Below are 20,282 nucleotides of genomic sequence, written 5' to 3'. Positions count from 1 at the left end.
AATGTGGCTTTAGTATACCTCAGCAGCTGAAACAAATGAATCTGTTGATCCAATGCTTATTGTATCTCGCAGACTGAATTCATCCGTAATATCTTTCATAGTATTATCCATTTGATTACCTTTAAAAAAAAGAGAAACATGTTGATTAAATTTTGAATATTTTTAAAATTCCAGCAACTATGACTAATTCTGTTATTTTTATCTAAATTTACTGTCTGCTTTTTCCAAGATGGCTGTTTTGAATATTGATGGGCTCAAATACAATGGCAATCCATAAATTATGTTACAAAAATAAAATGGCTGGTCTCACCTATCACTTTTAGCCCAAACCTGTTAAGTGTTACAACAATATATTATTATTATTATTATTATTATTATTATTATTATTATTATTATTATCAATATTATCTATGGTTGACCTATCCAGATACCTAAGAGGTCAGTAAGGGGCGAGTACAGGTGCACTAGAGCAGCGTTTCCCAACCGGTGTGCCGCGGACACAGGCAGGTGTGCCGCAAAGCTCCCCGCCCGATCTGCCCCCTCTCCTCCTCTGCTGCCCCCTGCCTTGGGGCGCGACTTCTCTCGCGGCGGCTGCGACTGCAGCTTCCGCTCCTCGGGATGAAAGCGCTCCCTGCCCTCTCTCGCAGCCCCCTGGCTGGGAGCGCTTTCGCTGCGAGAGAGGGCTTTCTCCATCCGTTTCGGGAATGCACGCTCCGCCCCTCTCTCTCGCGCGCCGCTCCACTTTTCTCTCAGCCCTCCCTGGCTTCGCTTCTCAATCCCTTCCTCCTTCCGTCTTTCCTTCCCCTCAGCCGTTCTGTCTGGGGGTCTCCCGCTCTTCCCTTCCCCACCTCCCAGGCTTTGCCTTTGCCACCCCCACCCTTTTTTGGTTGACGAGGCTGCTTTCCCTGGCTGCGCTCGGAACCGACAGGGCGCTGCTCTTTCTCTCTCTCTCTCTCTCTCTCCCGTGAGGCGGGGGAAGGGGGAAAAAAGCAAAAAAACCCTTCTTGCAGCGTGCCCGCGCTCGTCCCTTCAGCAGCGAGGGAGGGAAGTCAGAGGGCGAGGGAGCGAGGGAGCGCTCTTGTCCTCGGTGCCCTCTGCAGCCTGCCTTCCTTCTTCTTTGCCGCTGCTGAGGGACGGAGAGAAAGATAGAAAGGAAAGAAGGAGGGAGAAATAGAAAGGAAAGAAGGGGGGAGGAAAGAGGGAGGGAGAGATAGAAAGAAAAGAGATAGAAAGGAAAGAGGGAGGGAGGAAAGAGGGAGGGAGAGATAGAAAGGAAAGAGGGAGGGAGACAGAGTGAGAGAGAAAGAGAGACATAGCAAGAGAGAGAGAAAAAAAGAAAGAAAGAGATAGTAAGAGAGAGAGAAAGAGATAGCAAGAGAGAGAGAGAGAAAGAGACATAGCAAGAGAGACAGAAAGAGAAAGAGAGAGAATGAAAGAGAGATAGCAAGAGAGGCAGAGAGAGAGCAAGGGAGAGAGAAAGAGAGGAAGAAAGAAAGAAAGAAAGAGGGATAGAGAGAGAGAAAGAAGGGAAGGAAGGAAGAGAGAGAGAGAAAGAAAGAGGGAGGGAGAAATAGAGTGAAATGGAGAAAGAGATTTTTTTTGTCCAAACTTTTATTTAGCCCCCACCCACCCACCCCCGCGCCCCCGTTCAGTGTTCCCCAGGATTTTGAAAATATGAATAATGTGCCGCGGCTCAAAAAAGGTTGGGAAACACTGCACTAGAGTGCCTTCCGTCCCCTGTCCTATTGCTCTCCTATATCTCCTATAACTTTCTTCTATTCCTATATCTCTTCTTCTATTCTTTCATTGATATGTTCTATTACTATATCTTCTTTTCTATTCTTTCTTAGATATATTTTACTATGAGTATCTCCTCTATAACCTTCATCATATATTTTACTATATATATATATACACCCACTAAAACCCTCATTGTGTATTGGACAAAATAAATAAATAAATAAAAATAATATCAACTCCTAAGATTTACATGGAAATTAGTTAAAGAAAACTTCAGTATGACTAAGCTTAAATCTTAATCGATACATTTATATTAGATAGACACTAATCACATCAGAGAGCTTTTAAATTAACTCCTAAAGTAGCATGTTATATGCAACAATGTTTGTTCTGTTTCATATACTATTTTAGGAACATTCTTCTTTTGCAGTTTAAAAAAGGTGTTTTTTACCAGGTTCTCAGCTGTTTGGATCCAAAGCAGGCAAAGTAAAACCACATTATTTTTAAAAAGTTATTTTATTTTTACTTAATTTTTACAGTAATCTTCCAAAAGTAAAATGCTGTTTTCCTATTATGCATTTGGACAGCAGGAAAAGTTATATACCTAGGAACATTTAAATTTTCACCCATGTCTTGAAAACAGGAAAGAAAATCTTAATACAGACATTCATAATGATACCTTGGAGAATTAAATGCTTGAAACTACAGTATACCAAAGCTCTTTGAAACCCATTGAGTTTCTGTCACATAGCTGGGATCTATAATAGTAAGTTATAGAACCACTTTTATTTTTCTCTTCTCTAAAAATTCATTAGACTGAAGTCAGATATTCGCTGCTTATTATCCTTAAAATTCAGCTCTTTAGTCAAAGTTTCCAAAATGAAGTCTATGGATGCACTGTGGCACTACAATTGCTACATAAAACAAGGGGACAAAAAAAAGATGTCATTTTCCACATAACAATTAAAAGGCTTTAGAAAAATTATGTTTTTCTAACATACAGTACCTTTAAAGAACACTGAAATAGGTTTTAGGAAGAAAACAGAGAAAAACCTAGGTGGATTTCAATTATTTGGACTGTACATACATAGCACATTTATTGTTTAGATGGTAATTTGGATATTTTCTGAAAATTATTTTCATGGCATATTACAAGTGCAAAGCTGTGAGACTGAAAATGTAACTTGTTCAAGAAGAAAGAAACAAACAGAAGAAATACTCATTTATTAGAAAACATAATGGTGTTTAGAAATAAGTTACTAGGCTAACAAACTGAGTCATTTTCAGAAATATATATATCAACATATATGAAATGCACTGTTTTTCTCTCTGACAGAATCCTTCAAAAGAAATTCCTGGTTGTAACTGCAAACATCATGAGCCATGGTTGTGCAGTGATTAGAGTGTAGTACTGGAGGCTATTTCTGCTACCTGCCGGCTGCATGCAAAATGAGGTCCCAAATTGTTGGGGGCAATATGCTGACTCTGAAAACTGCTTAGAGATGGCTGTAAAACACTGTAAAGGGGTATATAAGTCTAAGTTCTATTACTACTACTATCAATATCATCAGATGTGAAATCTCATGTATTAGTCATGGAAAACCTGAATAAGAATAGATCTTCAGGTCTTCTATGATTTTTTTTTTTAAAAAAATATGCTTTATTAGATTATAAAAAAAAGAAAACAGGGAAAAGGGGGATGGGAATACAAAAAAGAGAAGTGGGAGGGGGTTGGGGTAAACAGTATTTTTATACAGCGACTTATATATATTATTGTATATACATTCCAAATATTTGTCTATATGTAGGTATTTTGTATTCAATATTCTTATTTGGATAATCTTATAGCTGTAGTATTTAATAGTCCAAGAATAACGTGGAAAGAAGAGGTGGTTGGAGGTGGGATAGAAAAGGAAAGAGAATGGAAAGAAAAGAAGAAAGAGAGGAGAAAGAAGAAAAAGAGGAGGGGTGGTACCTGCAAACTAGCAGGCATTTGGATTGTGACGACTTAGTTTGATTATATTTATTATTTTTCTTAGTGAGAAGTAATTGTAGGTTGCGATATTAGTAAATTTATGATAATTATCAAATGGATTGAACCCAGAGAGGGGTTGTATTGATTTTGGTCCGAATTTCTATTGTTTATATCTTTATTTTGATTTATATTAAGAGATTTTAATTGGTTTTTGTTTTATTGTAGGTCTTCTATGATTAATATAGGAGATCTTTGAGGCCTTGGTGATCTTGAGCTTCATTATTTGCTTGGACATTTTATTACTTGACTAGGTAACTTTATCAGTTCAAGTGAATGTGGTGTTTGTTCCCTGCTTATTTACAATGGGATGCCCAGCCAGTGTTTACCTTGGTAATTTAGGTTAGATTGGGATGTTTTTTTCTGCTTGCTTGATTGTCTGGTGTTAATTCTTGCATATCTGGGTATTGTTTACTGGAGAGGATGTGTTTTGGTCTTTTTGTTTCTTTTTTAGAATTTCAATTACTCTTTTGAGTGGCATGTAAATGTGGTTTATCTCTATGTGTCTGGATTGTTACAATTCATTTATACTCATCTGGATATGAGAACCTGTCAACTAAGATTCTTGTTTGCTATTTTCAGGTCATGTTTATGTTAGAGGAGAATGTTAGAGGAGAATACCTTACTTTAGGTTACTTTACATTAGAGGAGAATATCTTACTTTAGTTTCCAGCATCCGTTTCCAAAAGGAGAGTTACAACAATGCCAAAAAAAGGAGGGAGTGTCTTTGGGGACATATCATTTCATAGTTAAGATTTATTTAAAAAGTTTCAATTTGAGCAATCCCATTTATAAATTCCTAACCATTGTAAGCAAATGCATAAAACTTTGAAAGTTCCACCCACCACAAAGCTTACTACTAGCCTCAATTCATAAATAAAAAGCCAGCTGCATTAATTTCTGGCAGACTTCCCAACTTCATAAACAAGGTAAGTAAAAGTCAACTATATAAAGAAGATTTTGGGATGCACGCTTTCTAGCTAGCATATTTCAGTTTTATTAAACATTATCAGCAACATTAATCGATGTTATATATTTCTCAAATTAGTGACTTCCTCCATTTGCTACTAATGTAACATATGGCTGTAGATTCTACTTGGGGAAAACTTATGACATAAATAAATTATTTGATTATTCAAGTAAAAAAGCAAGTTAGGAGATGCAGAATATTTCAAAACTGCTACAATAGTAATTCCTCTTTACTTTTTTAAAAATTCAAAACAGCAAGTGTTACTCAGAGAGCACTTGGTTAATTTTTCCTAGACGTCCATATGCTTAAATTTGTAATGTACAAACATTTAAGAGAGATTTAGATAGAGACACTGGCAAACGAAAGCTCTAGGAATGCACAGCTGCTTGATCCACCCTGCCATCATAGGCAGTTGGTCCCAGATTTCTTACAAAGTCCTGAGTCTGTGTTTGTTACCTCATATGCTATCACCCTATTTATTTCAGGAGACACGGTTCTCAAATGTATCCTCTTGTCTTTAAGTGTCACTGGATTTTCTAAAGTTTATTCTCCTTTCAAAAGCAAGCTATAAAGTTGAAAATTGGAAAGTAACCTAAAATCAGATTACTTACATTAGCAGAGAGGAGCAAAACACGGCTTACTAAATAAATACATAAAGCATTTCAAATATACAAAATTTAGCATTTAGAAGAAAAGAAACAAGGAGCTACTCATTTTGGATAATAATTATTAATTACTATTATTACTAGTTATTATTATTACTTAATTTACATGCTACTTCTCTGATCATCATGTTAACAAATCTAAAATATAAAGGAAGTAACTTTTATGGTAATATAACCGTCTGGAAGAGATGAAAATAACTCTCCTACTTGGGTAGTTCTGCTTTTTTCCTTGCAAAACTAAAGAAATTGATAACTTTTTAAAATGTGTTTCTCATAAAATTCCTCCTTTCTTGGACATTTCCTTCTTTCAATAATATATAATTTTTCTAATATTTACACAGGTCTTTTTCACTTCACCTATATTTTCAAAGGAGAGATTACAATTATCCACAGAATTAAAGAAATATTTGATTACGAATGAAGGCAAATGTGACCCAGGATTCTGCAAAATTTCATGACAAATTTTGAAATCCTACTGCTTATTATCTGGCCTTCTCTGCTGTCTAGCCACTGTTTGTCCTCCAAGTTTATTCTAGTGTTAATTGCATTCCATTTCATTCTTTTAAAAAAAACTTTCTGGATCTGACTACTATCATCTGTTTTTGTTTCTACTTCAAACATTTCAATATACATTTTCATCATTTTCACCAGTATATAATTTTATGTGGTAGAATCAAAACAATAATTTAAAATGAGTTATTGAGATACTCTTAAAATGTATACATACACTGCGTCCAAAAGTAGGACCAGCTCCAGTTAATTTTCATTATTCAAGTGACCTGTCTGAAACACATTTAATCAAGTTTACAAAACACAATATTATTTGCAACCTCAAGGTTTTTTTTCCTACTATCTTATATCCATAACAGAATTTTTGTGATTTGAAAACAGTAGAATAATGTCATGGTGGGTTTTTGGTTGCTAATGCTCATGTGCTGTCTGTCTGGAAGAGCTTAAATGTCCAATTCATAGAAGAAGCTTAAAAATCAGTAAGCTGCAAATCTCCAGACTCAAAGACACACTGCTCTCATTCCCAGCTGCCTTGACTTCCTTCCTCTTTGCTAAATTATTTACTGTATAATCCTAGTGCGTTAAATCCTCATATGTATCTGGGGAACATTTCTCTTATATGCATTCTACTCAAGAGTACCACTGCCCATTTCCAAAAGCGCTTCTGAAAAACATGCTCAACAGGGCAGTATTCTGTTCCCCGTCAGCCTTTATACATTTAAAACAATCCATTTGATCACTTGATCACAATTCCCAGGAGCAAACCTGTCCTGTGGCATAGCATCACTTTGGCCAATATGCCAGGCCAAGTCTAGCTCTTTATCTGGGCAGTTGATGTCATCCATTGTCTGCCATCTCCTGAATTAAAGAGAAGGGCCAAGGCTCAAGGAAGAATGAAATGGCATAAGAGTTTGTACTATTTCTAGAGTATAATAAAAAATTGTGATGAGTCTGATTGAAAATATATCTCATCCAGCATCCTGTCAACGACTACTTCAACTACAACCACAACAATATACGAGCACACAACAGATACAAACTCAAAGTAAACCGCTCCAAACTCGACAGTAGGAAATACGACTTTAGCAACTGAGTAGTTAATGCATGGAACTCACTATCTGATTCTGTAGTATCGTCACCTAACCCCGCAGGGATGGGCTACTGCCCGGACAGGGGAGAACGCAGAGGGGTAGCGAAAATGGAGCTCCACCCCAGAGCACCCAATTTGCACTGAAAGATGTTGAAAGAAAATGCAAGGCGTCCTGCATAAGGCACGCCCACAGTGTGGTAATAAAAAAATTGGTAGCCATTCACTATGACACCCCCCCAACAAATTTTGATCTTAGACTATCCACTGTTGACCTCACCCAATTCCTAAGAGGTCAGTAAGGAACGTGCATAAGTGCACCAGCGTGCTTACTGTCCCTGTCCTAATGCTTCTCTATTATTAGTACCAATATCATGTACAGTATATAAACATTGATATATCTTTGTATATTGCCAATACGTACTTGACAAATAAAATAAATTAATAAATGAATAAATAAATAAATAAATAAATAATGTTCCTAGAACAGAATGACAAAGCCTTCATTAGAAATTTTGAAACATTGTGCTCTCTAGATACCACCTTAAAACCTTGAGGAAACAGGCACCCAATACAGTGATCCCTCGATTTTCGCGATCTCGTTCTTCGTGAAACGCTATATCGCGATTTTTCCCACCCGATGACGTCACTCTCTTCCTTCCTTTCTCATCTTTCTTTCTCTCTCTCTTTCTCTATCTTGCTTCTTCCTCTCTCACACTCTCTTCCTCCCTCTCTCATCTCTTTCTTTCCTTCTCTCTCTTTCTCTATCTCTCCCCCTCTTGCTGGCGGGCGGCGGGCGGCGGGTGGGCGGGCGAGCGGGGACATCAGCGAGGAAGACCCAGGGAAGGTTCCTTCGGCCGCCCAGCAGCTGATCTGCTCGGCAGCGCGGTAGCAGCGAGGAGCCGAATCGGGGTTTCCCCTTTGCGTGGGCGGCGGGGAAACCCCGATCTTCGTCTGCTCGCTGCTGCTGCGGCCGCCCAGCAGCTGATCTGCTTGGCAGCGCGGTAGCAGCGAGGAGCCGAATCGGGGTTTCCCCTTTGCGTGGGCGGCGGGGAAACCCCGATCTTCGTCTGCTAGCTGCTGCTGCGCTACCGAGCAGATCAGCTGCTGGGCGGCCGCAGCAGCAGCGAGCAGACGAAGATCGGGGTTTCCCCGCCGCCCACGCAAAGGGGAAACCCCGATCTTCGTCTGCTCGCTGCTGCTGCGCTACCGAGCAGATCAGCTGCTGGGCGGCCGAAGGAACCTTCCCTGGGTCTTCCCCGCCGCCCACGCAAACTCCACCATCTGCGCATGCGTGGCCATGAAAAAAAGGGCGCGCATGCGCAGATGGTGTTTTTACTTCCGCAACCCTACATCGCGAAAAATCGATTATCGCGAGGGGTCTTGGAACGGAACCCTCGCGATAATCGAGGGATCACTGTATACTCAAAACAAGCATGTTCTTTATCAGTTTCAGCTGATAAAAAATTAAAATCTACATAGCACAGCAAATAAAGCGTAGGTTGTTCAGACACAGAGATGTCAGAAGGAATATCTCACAATACTGTTTCAGAATGCTTTAAAACTTCAGCAAAACAAAATGAAGCAACAAAGGCTTAGCAATGACTACAGTATTTGACTTTTCTACTCTTATTAAACATACCGGTAAATGAACTCAGACTTATTTACATTCCTTACATACAGTATAAAGCCATATAAATGTCATATACAGAATGAAATTAATAAACATACTGGGCTTCACTGCTAAAAGGAAAGAGTTTGTAATTATTCTGAACTCACTAAACTGCTTAATATAAGGCCTGTTTAAGAGACATATAACGCAATGCAATACAATCTCTTCTTCCATTTTATATCTTAGTAAAAAGTTATATAGTTTTATAATTTCCCTCCCCCCTCCCGTTCCTAATAAAATGTTATCCAGTTCCAATTGTTTCACATAAATGCCATATTGTTGTTGATCTTTTTTAAATCTTGTTTTAATTTGTAGGTAGGACCACCAATATATATTTATTCCTTGCATTTTCAAACCTTGAACTGATTTTAATTCTCCTTTTTCATCTAAAAGTTCTGAATAGTTTACCATTTTGCTGAGATCAATACTATTTAGGTATGTCATTGCCTCCATTGTTGACAACCAGTTTGGAATTTTCATATAATGATCCTTTTTAATCTTTACCTAGACATTAAGCAGAACATTCCTTACTTCGTGTCTTTGGAAATATGAATGGGTTTTATTTTTTTCCTTCCCTGAGAAAACTGTGCCAGCCTAGTTGGAGGTTGTGATCTTCTAGCGCTAATGTTCTTTTGTTTTGAGTTGAATCTAATCCCTAAGCCATGTCAAGCCAATGCCCTTTGTTTCTACTCTTGCGGAAGTTTAAATTTAATATGCATTCCCCCCACCGACCATATAAATTTTATTTATTATTTTTTAAAAATCTTCTCTAATTTTACAGGTATTGTTTGAAAAAGATATAGCAGTTTGGGTAATATGTTCATTTTAATTGTCAAGATTCTACCATTTAGTGATACTGGAATTTATTCCAGTTTTCCAAATCTTTTTGTATTTATCTTAACAGCTTATTATAGTTATCTTCTTTTATTGTGCTGTATTTTGCCAATAGCCATATTCCCAAGCATTCCCAAGTACAGTAATACCTTGTCTTACGAACTTAATTGGTTCCGGGATGAGGTTCGTAAGGAGAAAAGTTTGTAAGATGAAATAATATTTCCCATAGGAATCAATGGAAAAGCGATTAATGCGTGCAGGCCCAAAGCTCCCCCCTTTTGCCCATTACTGCTGGCATTCGGATCCTTGTTTGGGGGCGGGGGGCGGCGGGTGGTGGTGGACGTGACATTCCCGGCGCTGCTGCTGCTTTTCAAAGGGAAACCGCCGCTGTCACCACTATCCTCTTGTCCTGGACAGAGGGATGGAATCCGCCAGGACGTGGCAGCCCCACCCTTTGGGAGGGCGAGGCTGGAGCAGAGGGATGGCTGCGAAGGGGCTGGCTCGGCAAAAGTGCTGTCTGTCTGTCTGTCTGTCATGAAGGCTATTATAATTAATCAGGAACTAAGCTTAGATTATAAAAATCAGTGATTATAAGAATCAGCTACTTTTATTATGTATGGAATTTTTCTCTACTAAAAATAATATTGATTTATTAATCAAACCTTCTACGGAGAGGGGTGGCATACAAATCTAATAAATAATAATAATAATTAAAAAACATAATGCTTAGAAAAAGCTGATATTCACACTGATTGCAATTTGGATGGGATTCCACTTTCAGATTGTGCCTTCGGACAGCAGATTTCAACAAATTTAGACAGAATACAAATAAACAATATATGTATGGTTTAGCACAATCTAATAATTCACTCAACTGTCTCTATCTCACTAACTCTGCCTGTATATAATGTACTTCTCTTGCATAAGGCATTTAGACAAAACTTGGGATAATATTCTTCTTTTACAAACTTTATTATTTACTGGCTAATAGGAACAAAAATTGTTAGTCTATGCAAAAATGTTAGTCAGCAAACCATTTGGAACAGATGTGAAAATTTCACGGCAGTGTCTTAAAACAGGCATTACTTAATATGTTACAATAATAATGTGACTGATGAAATTCTGGACATTATCTGTGTTATTGGGTTTGCCAAAATTCACATCAGCCAGCTGTATTTTTAATTAGCCATGAAATATTGTGCATATTTCTGTTGTGATTAAATAAATATGTTCAATTAACTTGCTTTTTGTGAATGCATGAAAAAGAAAAAATAAAGTAGGAAGGGGGAAAAAAGTCTGGGATTAGAGTGTATTTTAATTTCTGTTCCAAATGACTGACAAAAACTACCAATGTGGAGTTCATAATTAATATTCTCTAGGAATATTTTCTAGGAATATTCCAGGAAACCCCCATATGATATGAGAACTCTGATTGTAAGGGTGGGTGGGTGGTTGAGTCATCTTTCAAATCTTAACTCATACACCTATCTTGAAGCTGTGACTAACACCAATGAAGGACAGGTATGACTTTGGAGCAACTAAACTCTGAATCAGGGAATCCAAATAAAACTCAGGTGTTCATTTAGATCTTAGTAACCTACTTCCCACAGTTTGTAAATAGCAAAGGTCTGTTGCAATATGAAATTTGAGGGAAGAGCCCCACAAAAATCCACTATCAGATTAAGCTGTAGTAGTTTATTCTTACTCATTGGAACCTACTTTGCTATTTTCAGGATAAGAAAATTACAAAGCTTCAAACATCTATGCCGTAAACCTTGACCCATGCAAATAGATTGGAAGAATGGGAAGTGATAATGAAGTGGAGAAATCAGGGGGACAGTTGCCATTTTCACTATAAGTGGGTGCAAAACCAAAATGAGATGAGTCAACATTCCAGTGGGTTCACTGTATGAAGCCCTAAAGATGGATAAACAGATATTTGACAGTAGAATGTGAATCAGAATAATTTTTTTTAAAAATTATTTTGTCAAGCATGTATATGATTACAGACAAGTATAAATAAGATGCAAACATGATTGTGAAGTACAAACGTGGTTATGAGTACAGGATATTTTACGAATACATGGGTACATTAAGACATGGATGGTAGACACACTGGTGCGCTTATGCATGCTCCTTATAGACCTTTTAGGAATGGGGTGAGGTCAAAAGTAGACAGCCTAAGGTTAAAGTTTTGAAGGTTTGGGGAAGAAATTACAGAGTTAGGTAATGTGTTTCAGACATTGACCACTCTTACTGCAGTCAAATTTTTTGCAATCAAGTTTGGAGTGATTTACATTAAGTTTGTATCTATTGTGAGCTCGTGAACTGTTGTGGTTGAAGCTAAAGTAGTCATTGATAGTTAGGAAATTGTAGCAGATAATTTTGTGTGTTGCACTTAGGTCAGATCAAAGGCGGCATAGTTCTAAATTTACTAGCCCCAAAATTTTAAGTCTGGGGGTTACAAAAGATGATGTTTATCCTTTCTAATGGATAGTCTAGTAAAAAGAAGAGCTAGAGGGACATGATAGCTGTATACAAGTACGTAAGGGGTTGCCACGGAAGGGAGGGAGTCACACTATTTTCCAGGGCACCAGAGGGCCGGACGAGGAACAACGGTTGGAAGCTGACCAAGGAAAGATTCAACCTGGAGATAAGGAAGAACTTCCTGACGGTGAGAGTGATCAACCAGTGGAACGGCCTGCCAGCGGAGGTTGTCAACTCCCCAACTTTGGACATTTTCAAGAGGAGATTGGACTGCCCTTTGGCTGGGGTGCTGTAGGATTTCCTGCTTAAGCAGGGGGTTGGACTCAATGATCTGTAAGGTCCCTTTCAACTCTAATAATAAATAAATAAATAGTTCAGGTTAAAGCACTAGCACAGCCTAGGGATATGAAGATTTTAAGAATTCCAGTGAGTGCACTTTCATACTTTTTCAAGAAATAATACATTTTTGTTTATAAGGACCTAATGGTCAGCTATCACTCAGACCAAGAAACCTCAACAAGGAGAAAAATTTTTCCTATTTTTTCTTCCACCATGTCAACCAGATTATATATTTTTAAATAATATATAAATTGATAGCATGGTTTTAACAGAACTGATTATTATTTTTTAATACACTATCTCTTCTTTAACCCCCTATTTGCTTAGGCCAAGAAAATTGACACGCTCAGCATTTAGCATTGGAAGCCCACAAACAGAAGCTTTCTATCTTTTCTTTACGTTGATAATACTGGTAGGTTAATATTTTCCATCTTCAAAATTAGGGTAAACTTTTTTCTTCTTTCTCTTTTATTTTTGCCAAGAAACCTATTGCTTGTATATTTTTCAAACTTGGACTTCGACTCTCAGAATTCTGCAGCCAGCATGCTGGGAGCTGATATTCACACATCTTAAAGCTGCCAAGTTTGAAAAGCGTTGTTCTAACCCAATCCACACTGAACTATTCCATTCTCCATTAAGTGTCATGTCCAATTTGGCTCAATCTTCAGACAGACGAGACTAAGAAAACAGAAAGTCTTAAATTTTTTAGCCTTCCTGACCCAATTGCTCCTAGTATTATTACATTACTAAGTTTTTCCTGCCAAATTTTCTTTCCATTATTGTGCCTGAATTATACTGTTTTTGGCAGGATTCTGCTATTTTGCAATGCCAAAAAAGTTGCTGCTAGCTCTTACCTTGTGTTCTTCAACTTTTCAGTTAAAGAAATTATAGTCTATGAAATGTGGAATGTAATATTACTTAATATTGATTCTTATTTAGTATAAATTATGTATTCAAAATTTGAAGTCAAAGAGAGAATTCTCTCAGAGTTTGTCTGGCAATTCAAGCTTAAAATTTCACTTGTTGGAGGAAAAAATAAAGTGATAGGGAAAAAAAGTTTACTGAAAGCATATCGTCTAATGAAACAGCAGAGTTTCCATATTAAATTACTTTAAAAATCATATTAATCATACGGTGATAGTGAAGACACAGATATGGATCCAAAAGTAAGTTAAAATAGATATTTATCCCTGGCAACACATCAGATATCTTTAATTTCTAGGGAAATTGTATATAAATGTTTGCAACATTGAATACATACATGATAGTAGCATTAATACCAATAAGGAACACATGGTTTAATAAGTAGAAGTTGTAAGAATCTTGAGAGATTGAATAATTTTACAATTCACTACACTTCAGACAGAGCAGTCAGATTAGAGTTCGATTTCAACAGAGTTGACTTCAATGAACTAAAAAGGAAAAAGGGGAAATCCTGAAAAATGAAATAAAGGTGACCCAACCACAAGAAAGAAAGATGGAATATACTGTATATGGTAAATCTGGTACAGTTGCATGAAGTGTTTATTGACCAAATGAGAAACAAAAAGAACTACTTTTAAAAACAGACAGGGGCACATAACTAAGAGATTGTAAGGGAATAGCCCATATCTGTAGGGATAAGGTCAGGAAGGCTAGGGTTTAGAAAGACTGCAATGAACACCAAAAATAAAATTAAAAAGCATTATATGAATATATACAAGAGGAAAGTGAAGGAAGCAATGTTGCTTAGAGAAGATGGCAAGATGATGATGGCAGCATGGACAAAGGGTTACTACTCCATTTCTATTTTGCAACTGTCTTTACACAACAAGAAAAAGTGGTCCAACCTGTCAGAAACTGTAGGGGAGTAGGTAATAGAAGACATAAGATAGGCTCAAGGCCTTCAAGTGCAAAAAATGCAAAGTTCTGCACGTACTAGCAACTTAATAACAACAACAACAACAACAACAACAACAATAATAATTATTATTATAATTTATTAGATTTGTATGCCGCCTCTCTCCGAAGACTCGGGGCGGCTCACAACACAATACCCAATGTACAAATCCAATATTAAAAAAACAGATTAAAAACCTTATCATAAAAATTAATCACACAACCCAAGCAAATCATACATAAATCATAGTAGCTACGGAGAATATCAACTTCCCCAAGCCTGGCAACATAGGTGGGTTTTTAGGAGCTTGCGAAAGGCAAGGAAGGTGGGGGCAGTTCTAATCTCTGGGAGAAGTTGATTCCAGAGGGCTGGGGCCGCCACAGGGAAAGCTTTTCCCCTTGGTCCTGCCAGATGGGATTGCTTAGTCGATGGGATGCGGAGAAGGCCAACTATGTGGGACCTAACCGGTTGCTGGGATTCGTGCGGCAGAAATCATCCATCAGCGTGACCAAAACAGTTTCCGTGCTGTAGCCGGGCCTGAATCCCGACTGTTGAGGGCCTAGATAATCGGATTCTTCCAAGGACCACTGGAGCTGGAGTGACACCACCTTCTCGACAACCTTCCCCATAAAGGGAAGGTTAGAGACTGGATGATAGTTATTAAGTACGGCTGGGTCCAGGGAGGGCTTCTTGAGGAGGGGGCGCACAAGTGCCTCCTTGTAGGGAGCCGGGAAGGACCCCATCCCCAAAGAAGCGTTGACAATCTCCTGGACCCAACTCTGTGTCATCTCCCTGCTGGCCGAAACCAGCCAAGAGGGACACGGATCCAGCAAACAGGTGGCGGAACTCACTTGTCCAACTTCAAGATAAACAGCATTAAATAAACTACCAAAGAATTTTTTGGGAGACCCTTCTCTTGATTTCATAATTGGTTTTCTACATTTGATGTAAGCCATTAAGAGTCTTTTTGAATGCAATTGGATAGAAATATATTAAAGATCTGACTCAATGTAATGTTTGTGAGAACCATTTGGATGTCCTGATAGAACACAAAGTAAATATAAGCCAGAATGGTGCTAATTATATTTGTTTGTTTGTTTGTTCGTTCATTCATTCATTCAATTTCTATGTCGCCCTTATCCTGAGACAAAGTTTGGCTTACAACATATTAGAAATCTACATAAAAACAGTATTTAACCCCCCCCAGTTAAAACTAAGCAAACAGATTCAGACATCACACATCCAACATTCATTCATTAGGTGGGGAATGATGTTAAAGTTTCAGTGGCCCCAGAGGTGTGTCTTCAAAGCTTTGCAGAAGGCAGGGACAGTGGAGGCAGTGTGAATCTCTGGGGGGAGCTCGTTCCAAAGGGCTGGGGCAGCCACAGAGAAGGCTTTTCCCGTAGGCCCCACCAGACAACATTGTCTGGCTGACGGGACTTGGAGAAGGCCGACTTCTATAAACCATTTTTAAACTTCTCTGCCACCTACATTAGATTGATTGATTGATTGATTGATTGATTGATTGATTGATTCATTCATTGATTCATTCAATTTTTATGCCGCCCTTCTCCTTAGACTCAGGGTGGCTTACAACATGTTAGCAATAGCACTAGATGATAACATCTATTTAGGAACACACTACTTGATAGAGGTTCTTTCTTGTAGTCTCACCACAGACCCCATCCCACCTAGCAGAGCAGTGAACAATAAAATACCCAAGACCTCAGGAGAATGAAATAGGAATATGTTCTCTTTGGAGTTTGGTGATAAATATGGAAGATCATAGATTTACCACCAGCATCCCCCTTTTTTAAAGAGCAATATTAGAAGCTGAAAAAGATGCCCATCTAGAGGTTCGGAGAAGGGTGCCGTTTGAGTTCATCCAAGACCTACATTTGACAGCTTTATGTGTCCAAAGCAAATAGGAATAAAGTAATTAAAACATCAGTTATGACAAATATTACAAAAGAGTATGTTAGGTACAACCTATTTAAAAAGCCTTTAGCATTTTTCTATATACTGTTGGGACGTGGTTTACAACAATTTTTTATACCTGGGACCACCAATATTATAAAGCCACGATAAACATATGTAAACAAATTAATATGCTATTTCTTCATTAAAAACATTCTTTTTTAAACAATAATTTGTAATACAGTATTCTAATTATGGCTCAGACGTACTATAAAATTTATTCAAGTCTTTGAAAATAGTAGAAACACTTGTATGTTATATAACATAGAACACTTGTGTGTATTATATAACATTTGTATGTATAAATACTCACTTGTCAGGAAAGAAAAATTAAAAAGGGAACTGACGTTGATCATGGGATATGTACATCAATTTCAATATGTTGCAATATGATTTTATAGCATGATATCATACACCCAGGCTCCTTCTCAAATTACAAGTTGCTAGAAAACTAAATGTAAAGCTATCTTATCCAAGGAAGTACATTCAAATGCAATATCAAAATACTGTAATAGGAATTCTGACCTCTGGTGGCTTTCTTACTTCAGAGTCATAATTTGGAATTAGAAAAAGCATGGCTTACTACATTTCAAAGGGATGACTTACTCGGAATATTTATATCCAATTCTATCTCAGCCTTTGATTGCTAATTTGTCAAAGTTAAGAATTCGTAGTTTAAGGGGAAATTATAAAGTCTTTTCCCACTGGAACTACTCCTGGTGGAATCATGAACATGCTCATATAGGTTTTTTGGCTGCAAAACAGAAATGACTTTCTATTACCGGTCGCTTCTTATGGGATATTAGTTCAAATTGTCAATCTAATTTATAGCCCAGGTAATCCCTAATAGTCTCCCACAGAAATACAAACCAGGTCCAATCCTACTCACTTTCCTAGCTCAGGTAAGAGATGCACATTAAATGCACATTATAGGACAAAATGCACACTCGGAAAATTTTCTTTAATTTCAAAGATAAAAGATGAAATTTTAAAGTTAGGAAAGGAGGAAATGTCTAAAAATCAAGTAGAGCAACTGTTTGAAAATGCATTTCTTGGAACGCGTCACACTTTCAGAATTATTCTCCAGAATTCTGCTCCCCAGAAAAATGAAACAGATTCTGTAAATTGGAAGTAAAATTCACTCCATGATATGATGTCACATCCTCATTAAAGATAAACCAGTTGTAATAGGAAGGAAGGCACAGGACTCTTGGCTTCAATCAAATAGGAAGCAAATAGAAAAGCAAATTTCCTAGGAACAAACTGGGATCAATGTTTTTTAAAAAGACAAGAAAAAGTCTTAACATGCTTTGCTAGCCATATACTGCATCGTACTTAAGAATCCACCAAACATTTTATACTCTTTTATTGAGATTAATTTTATATTTGATTGGCCACTATCTATATATACCAAAGTAGGTCACGGGCTAGTGAACATCTGTACTTTATTTGTATATATCTATTTAAAAAATACTCCAAATATTTTAGTGCTTACTTTTATGATTGTGGAAATAAATCCAGCTCTGTGGGTCTTTTATGGAAAAGTAAGAAGGAAAAATACAAATAATACATTTACCATTATTCCTGATCCCCCTTAGTTATCAAGTATAATAAATATTCAGCCTTCCCTAACTACGGGTCTCCCAATTTGTTGGATCCTAATAATTCTCAGTTGGCACAGGTCATTTCTAACAAAAGTTACAATCATGCACATCTAGATAGCATTAAAGTGATAAAGTGAACTGTATTATGTCAGGAAATCTGAAAATTTAAAAACAAAACAGAACAAAAAATAAGAAAACTCACCAGCCTCATTGGCAAAAGACGCTGGATCAGATGTTCCAAGGGAGGCTTCAAATTCTTCCTGAAGGCGGTAAGCTCTCTGGAGCAAAAGTTCAAGCTTATGTATAAACTCTGCACTAATGATATCCTGTAAATAGAAATTGCAAGATATAAATTAATATTTTAAGCAGCTAATGGCATTCTTGAGATGATTTGCTCATTTGATTAATTTACTGTTGCGATTAATTATTTTTGTACACCATATGCAAGAACAGCAGGATCGGAAGAATTAAATAAAGAAACAGCTAAGTTATTTATCCAGTCAAATTAGTCAATGCCAACATGTTTACTTCTAGATATAGCCAACAGGACCAAAATGTTTATTTGAGGCCATGAAGCTTCTATAGACAATACAGTGTTATAATATAACACTAAAAAATATTATATAACATGTACACACACACATACACACACGTTTGTTCCTAATCAATGAATTGTTTCATTGTTCTCTCTGTGTTTATGTGTAATTATTTTTAATACCTGAAAACCATTATGGGCAATCATCATATTAACACAAGATTTGGGATATAAATTTTTTAAAATATTTTTGATGCTAAAGTTATAACAAATAGTATACACTGTAATTTGATATTGAGGAAGAATGACAATATAAGCAATGTGTCCCTGGTAGAGCATTCATTTTAAATTACAGATGCAATCTGGCTTTCTCAATGTCTTCAGTGGAAAATGGAATATATAGTTATAATATCTGAACCCCCTCCTCCATTCATATAACAGCATAAAGTTACCTAATAAGCAGCAAATGCTGTGTGTACTGACATCGTCTTACCTCCATCTGTTCTTCTGCAATAGCATCACCTGCTCCAAGCTTGATGGCACCACACCTGGCTTCATCTTCAACTTGTCTGTTGCGAAAAGTCAATGCTTGTTCCCATCGTTGTAGTGCTTCTTCAAATAGCTCCATCCCTGAAAAAAATGATAAAGCTTCCTTATATCATACATTTTCTTTGTTTTACCTGCAAGTGTGAACTACTCTGCCTTAAGTATACTGTACTAGACATAGGAAACCTTGAGAGAGTGTGTCAAAATACTAAACCCCCACAAGAGATCTGCATTCAATTAGCTGTCCTCTCCTCCCCGATTTATTTTTCTGAAGATGTATTGGGAATACAGCTCTTAACATCCCAGTAAGCATAGTCAAAAGGTTTAATTAGATGGATTTAAGTTCCATCACACTGAAGTGTTTAAGAATAAATACCTCATATTCTTAGAAGTATAAAATTGAGTGGAAATATTGAGATCACCGAAGTCAACCTTCTGTTTTGTGCAATAACCCATCCTAAACTAATTCAACAAATGACCAGGTTCATATTATCCTACTTGTGACACCTAGCTCTCTGGAGAAATATGCTGGGAAAGGTGGAAGAAAAGAAAAGAGAACAACCAACAGCCAGATGAATGGACTCAGTTACAATGGCAGTGGGAACACTATTAACAGACCTGAAAGACCACATTAGAGATCTATCATCATGGGCAAAATCTATGTGGTTGCTAAGAATGGACACTAACTTGATGTCATATATTATCACTCAATCCATATTATGAGATTCAATAAGAAAACATTTTGTGAATTTGCATCTAATATTTTTACACAGTACCTATTAAACCATCTTTTATTTAAAAGAATTCTAATTATTCTTTACATCAGCATTTCATACTTTTGCACTGAATGGTGAAGTTTTAAAATCTGTTTACTGTATTTTAATTTGTTATATTGTACTTCCAATAATAATATCATAAATATTATATACGGTGTATTTACCCATCAAATATAAATTTTCTGGAGTAGTTACTGGAATATTGACTAGTTTCATATTATCTTCATCTGTTTTATCCCAGGAATTAGAATTCACACAAACACAACTAGGACAAGAGATGGCACTGTGAGCCTAATTTAAAAAAAACAATATGTGCATGTAAGCTAAAGGAAATGTAACAATATACTATTTCTAATAGTTATATTTTACTCTTTCATTTCATGAACAATAAGTATAAAATTGGTTTCATAAACAATAAGTATAAAAACCACAAATATGGTAATTGTGGGCCTATAACAACTGATTTCAGTATTCTAGGAAAATAAGTAATAATTTATTTGATATACTATTTTTAGTGAAATGCTGATCTTTCAAAAAAAGAGAAGTATGTGAATACAGTACTTGCTTTTTATAAAAAGTCCATCAAGCAAAGAAAAAAACCATCTGTTTTTCATTCCTAAAATACATAT

General features: G+C 36.9%; 1 protein-coding gene across 1 annotated transcript in view; it reads right to left on the bottom strand.

Moving 5' to 3' along the window:
• MIGA1 (mitoguardin 1) overlaps positions 1 to 20,282 on the bottom strand; it is a 49,131-nt gene that overhangs the window by 18,403 nt on the left and 10,446 nt on the right. Inside the window, exons 5-8 of the mRNA XM_070746198.1 lie at positions 19,818 to 19,944; positions 18,825 to 18,961; positions 17,999 to 18,122; positions 19 to 119 (exon numbers count right to left, since the gene is read on the bottom strand). Coding sequence (XP_070602299.1) covers positions 19 to 119; positions 17,999 to 18,122; positions 18,825 to 18,961; positions 19,818 to 19,944 — 489 coding nt within the window. The remainder of the gene's footprint in view (positions 1 to 18; positions 120 to 17,998; positions 18,123 to 18,824; positions 18,962 to 19,817; positions 19,945 to 20,282) is intronic.

Source organism: Erythrolamprus reginae, chromosome 3 (genome assembly GCF_031021105.1).
Source record: "Erythrolamprus reginae isolate rEryReg1 chromosome 3, rEryReg1.hap1, whole genome shotgun sequence".
In the NCBI taxonomy this organism is placed as follows: Eukaryota; Metazoa; Chordata; class Lepidosauria; order Squamata; family Dipsadidae; genus Erythrolamprus; species Erythrolamprus reginae.
The sequence above is the reverse complement of the archived record's forward strand: the minus strand, read 5'-3'. Positions and strand labels throughout refer to the sequence as shown.